Genomic DNA, 5,532 nt, shown 5'->3' with positions numbered 1-5,532 from the left:
GCATTTTATCAAATGGTTAACCAATTCTAAATGACATATGTTCTTAATATAATCCACATATATCCTAACAAGTTCCATTAAATATAGGACTAGCTATTACAAATAGCTAATGAAACTTATCAGTCATCACTATCTCATAAGTACGTTGCGACCATAACATGTTACTCGAAAGCACCACTTAAAAAATCTTCAATTTTTGGGTTGAAATCTGTGCCTCTCTCCTCTTTTTTTTCTTTTTTTCTTTTTTTCTTTTTTTGGAGAAAACAGAATTAAGTTAAGGGTCCATTCTAGATGTGTTTTCTACGATTGATAAGACCATTAATTTATGAAGATCACATCTTTCAACAATGTCGGCCTAATAGGTATTCTCCAACACTAGTGCCTTGTGATTTTTGCATTAGATGGGCCTCTTTTCTTTCCACATGGTAGATATATAAGGTGTGTAGTGAGTACAAACAAATTGATCATGGATTTTAGCAGGATCTTTAGTTAGAACTTTTTGACCGTCGTCTAGAAATTTAGCCTATTTCTTCTGAATTTGCTGCAGGATGCTTGCAATTGTCATGCTTAGGTAATTTTTTCTACCGAGTGTGTTTGCCAAACAATAAATCCAAGGATAGACACCGCATTAGAAGGATGAGTCTATTTGCAATGTACAATTTACACTGTACTGTTCAAGTAAACCTACCATTTGTCTTACAAACATAAAAGTCTTTCAAAGTGAACCACCAAGCTTAGACTTTTTTTATTTTTCAGTTTTCTAACAAGTATCTTTCATTATTGACCAAGTCATAGAACAATAAGTGAACCAAGTGCACGACACCAAAAAGTCTTAAAAGAACCCCACAGGCCACAGAACAAAATTAACCAGCCCCAGCATGCAATTGGATTGTTATAAATAGTAAATACTCATCGCTTGTGTTCCCTCCAACTCAAAAAAAAAAAACCAAGAATAATGGCTTCCCCATCCCATCTAATACTTCAGTCTACCTTATTAATTGTCCTCATACTTTGCAAATGCATATTTCTTGATGTAGAGTCTCAGTCTGCCACTTTAAGTATTGTTACAGATAAAGAAGCCTTGATCTCATTCAAGTCTAGAATAATAGAGCCTTTCAACCCTCTTTCTTCTTGGGACCAAAAAAACTCATCCCCTTGCAATTGGACCGGAGTTGTGTGCAACAAGTCTGGCCAGAGAGTGGTTGGTCTTGATCTTTCAGGCTTTGGACTCAAAGGGTCCATCAGCCCTCATATTGGCAACCTCTCTTTCCTACGTTCCCTTCAACTTGGACAAAACCAATTCACAGGTATGCTTCCTGATCAAATTGTCAATCTTTTCCATGTGAGAGTTCTTAACTTGAGCTCCAACAGGCTAGAAGGTGTGCTGCTCTCAAATATAAGCCAATTGACTGAGCTCCAAGTCCTAGACTTGTCTGAAAACAAGAATATCACAGGAAGAATTCCTGAAGAGCTTAGCTACTTGAAAAAGCTAGAAGTGTTAAAGTTGGCAAAAAACCACCTTTATGGTGCAATTCCATCAGCCATAGGTAACCTTTCTTCACTCATCAATTTAAACTTAGGCACCAACACTCTTAGTGGTGCAATACCCAGTGACTTAGGCCACCTTCAAAATTTGAAGGAACTTGATCTTAATATTAACAATTTTTCTGGCACAGTTCCACCATCAATATACAACATATCCTCCCTAGTTTCTTTGGCCTTAGCTTCAAACAACCTATGGGGTGAAATTCCTGGAGATGTTGGGATTAAACTCCCAAACCTTTTAGTTTTCAACTTCTGCATCAACAAGTTCACAGGAAAAATTCCATGGTCTTTGTACAATCTAACCAATATAAAAATCATCCACGTAGCAGACAACCTTCTGGAAGGAACGATACCACCAGACCTAGGAAATCTCCCATTCCTTGAAATGTACGATATTTGTTTTAATAAGATTGTTAGTGAGGATGGTCTTAGTTTCATTACTTCTTTGAAAAATAGCACTCGTCTCAAATTCCTTGCAATTGGTGGCAATCATTTGGAGGGTGTGATTCCTGGATCAATAGGCAATCTTTCTAAGGCTCTCTCAAAGTTGTACATGGGAGAAACTCATATTTATGGTAACATACCCACCTCAATTGGTCATCTTAGTGGCCTTACTTTGCTAAATTTGAGCTACAATTCACTTTCAGGTGAAATCCCACCTGAAATTGGCCATTTGGAGGAATTGCAAATGTTGGTTTTGGCAGGAAATCGATTATCTGGTAGTGTTCCAAATTCCCTAGGCAATCTCCAAAAGTTAAACCAAATTGATTTATCAGGGAATAGTTTGGTGGGTAATATACCAACAAGTTTTGGGAACTTCCAGAAACTTCTTTCCATGGACTTATCCAACAACAAGTTTAGTGGAAAAATAACTAGAGAAATTTTCAGTCTCCCTAGTTTGAGCACTGTTTTGAATCTGTCAAAGAACTTTCTAAGTGGAGCTTTGCCTGAAGAAGTATCTCTTCTAGTAAATGTTGTCACCATTGACCTTTCTAACAACCTTTTTTCTGGTAATATTCCCAGCTCAATCAGAAAAAGTAAGAGCTTGCAGAAATTATTGTTGGCTAGGAATGTACTTTCAGGTCCAATTCCTAGTACTTTAGAAGAAGTGAGAGGCCTTGACACTCTAGATCTCTCTTCCAATCAACTTTCTGGCTCCATTCCTGTTGAACTCCAAAACCTTCAGGCCCTTCAGTCCTTGAACCTATCTTTCAATAATTTGGAAGGGGTAGTTCCCAAAGGCGGAGTTTTTGGAAATCTCTCTAAAGTCCATTTGGAGGGCAACCCAAAGCTTTGTTTGTATTTGGCTTGTGTCAAAACTCAAAGCAATGGAAGAAATGTAACCAAAGTAGTTGTTATTACTAGTATATTGGTATCATTAGCCTTATGCTTCATACTTGGCTCACTGTTCTACTTGAAGAGAAGTAAATCAAAGATTACAAGAACTTCTGAGTTGGTGAAAGGACAACATCAAATGGTCTCATACAATGACCTACGTCAAGCAACTGGAAACTTCAACCAAGAAAACTTTCTTGGAAATGGGAGCTTTGGGTCTGTATATAAAGGCTATCTAAGGCAAGGAATTGCTGTAGCAGTTAAGGTCCTTGACACTAAGAGGACAAGCTCTAGGAAAAGTTTTCTTGCAGAGTGTGAGGCTCTGAGGAATGTAAGGCACCGGAACCTTGTTAAGCTGATCACATCATGCTCTAGCATAGACTTCCAGAACATGGAATTTCTGGCTCTGGTTTATGAATATCTGAGTAATGGCAGCTTAGAGGACTGGGTCAATGGTAAGAGGAAGAATGCAAATGGGGGTGTGTTGAATGTTGTGGAGAGATTGAATGTGGCCATTGATGTTGCCTATGCATTGGATTACTTGCACCATGACTGTGAAGTTCCAGTGGTGCATTGTGATTTGAAGCCCAGCAACATTCTTTTGGGTGAAGACATGACCGCCAAGGTTGGAGACTTTGGGCTAGCAAGGTTGCTGATGCAAAGAACAGACATTGAACATTCTATTAGCCGTACAAATGTTCTAAAGGGTTCCATAGGATACATACCTCCAGGTTAGTACTACTACAAAATTATAGAGATACTTCATACTTCACCAATTGCACCATGCTTAATATATATATATAGTCAATTACGAACCTTTGTTTCTTTCTTTTCTTTTTAATCTTTAGTCCTAACAACATGAAGAGATCATGATAGAATAAAAATCTTATGTCTCACTTATATGTAAAATTAGGTGTGTTTTTAAAGTTTTTATTAACATACTGAATTAACTATGATGTAGAGTACGGCATGGGGGAGAAACCATCAACCGCTGGAGATGTATATAGCTTTGGTGTAATGCTGCTAGAGCTCTTTACTGGGAAAAGACCAACACATGAGAGCTTCATTGGAGACCTAAACCAAATCAGATGGGTGCAATCAGCTTTCCCTGCCAACATAATGCAAGTGCTCGACCCAGAGATGCTCCAACTTATGAGCAGCCTTCATCATAATGACCAACCCATAAGCCCTGATGTTCAACATGGTTGCCTGATCACAATCCTCGGGGTAGGGTTATCTTGCACAGTTGAATCTTCTGATGGTCGCATTAGCATTAGGAGTGCTCTACAAAATTTGAAGTCTGCAAGAGACACCCTTTTAAACCAGCTCCCATTGAGAATACCAAATTGAATGATATTTGTTAGATCTAAGTTAGTTAATAATGAGTATGTATGTGTCACGTTCTTGAAAACCATATGCTAAATTCTGGAGTTCATAAAAAATATGCAAAATTCTAGATCTTTGTATTCTCTATAATTTTCTCTATCTTTAGCAGGGTTCTCACTATTAGAAATTATCAAAATATACTTATCTTTTCACTGCATGTGTGAATCTTTTGTAAGGAAATCACACACTCCCATTTTTCTCCCAAGAAAAAAATTCACGAATTTCCATGATTTGATGATGAGTCGTCCGTTGAAATCTTAAAAAAAAGAAACCATTGATTTTTCAAATACATAATCTCTTTTCACAACCTAAATTTAATAAAACCCCAACAGTTCTCTCTCTCTCTCTTGTTCCTCTGTTTTTGTCCTCTCCACAATCTCTCTCTCACGCCAATAACAACAACAACAAAGTTTCTTGGCATTTAGATTTGCAACCGGGACAAATTTGATTGAGTGTGGCAAAAAAAAAAAAAAAAAAAAAAAAAAAAAAAAAAAGGAAGATAAATGTACAAATTTGATTGAGTGTGACAACTTTGAAGAATATTTTTATTTTGAGGTGATCACTATGAAGAATCTTTATAAATGTACAGGAGATTCAACAAGAAATTGTTGGCTGTAAGTCTCAATTGAAAGTTATGGAGAACCAGCTAAGGTATCCATTTATTGGCACTTGTACAAATGATCCTCCTTTAACTCTAATATGAAATTTCTTACTTTTCGGTATTTTCAATGGAGATATTCAATGTTTAAATTTCCTCTTTTTCAATTATTGAATTATTCAAAAAATAAAAAACTATAATATGAAATTTGTAAAATCTTATCTTTTAAATGAGTAAATTGAATTTGTTTTACCTATCATTAATAATTTAAAAAGATAAAAAGAAATATTGGTTGTGAATGTTTGTTTATAAATTTATAAAATTGTAAAGTTTAATCCATTCATTTCAAAAATAAGAACTTCATAGTAGAGAAACCTCTATTACCTAAGAGTAACCTATCTCTATATATTACTACATTTTCTATTTCTACCTATGAAATTTTGGAAAAATAAGAAAATATATACAAAATTGAAAAAAACCAAATATACAACACAATGACACCAATATGCACCATCACTAATTCTCAAAAAAAAAAAAAAAAAAAAATCCATTACGAATCAAAGACTGTACAAACAAAAAATCAAATTAAAAATTAAAGAAAACCAAAAGATTAATTGAAAATCAAGGAGAAAATCATTAAACCAATTATCAAAGCTACAAAGAAAACA

At 35.5% G+C, this 5,532-nt stretch overlaps 1 protein-coding gene across 1 annotated transcript; it reads left to right on the top strand.

Annotated features, from left to right (window-relative positions):
- Positions 1–888: 888 nt before the first annotated feature.
- LOC112025666 (putative receptor-like protein kinase At3g47110) lies at positions 889–4,349 on the top strand. Its single transcript, XM_024058343.2, has 2 exons — positions 889–3,611; positions 3,842–4,349. The coding sequence occupies exons 1-2, from the start codon at positions 956–958 to the stop codon at positions 4,228–4,230; spliced, it is 3,045 nt and encodes a 1,014-aa protein (XP_023914111.1). The 5' UTR covers positions 889–955; the 3' UTR covers positions 4,231–4,349.
- Positions 4,350–5,532: the final 1,183 nt, after the last annotated feature.

This window comes from Quercus suber, unplaced genomic scaffold (genome assembly GCF_002906115.3).
Source record: "Quercus suber isolate HL8 unplaced genomic scaffold, Cork oak 2.0 scaffold_25, whole genome shotgun sequence".
Lineage (NCBI taxonomy): Eukaryota > Viridiplantae > Streptophyta > Magnoliopsida > Fagales > Fagaceae > Quercus > Quercus suber.
Note: the sequence above shows the minus strand (reverse complement) of the source record. Positions and strands in the feature narration are given on the sequence as shown.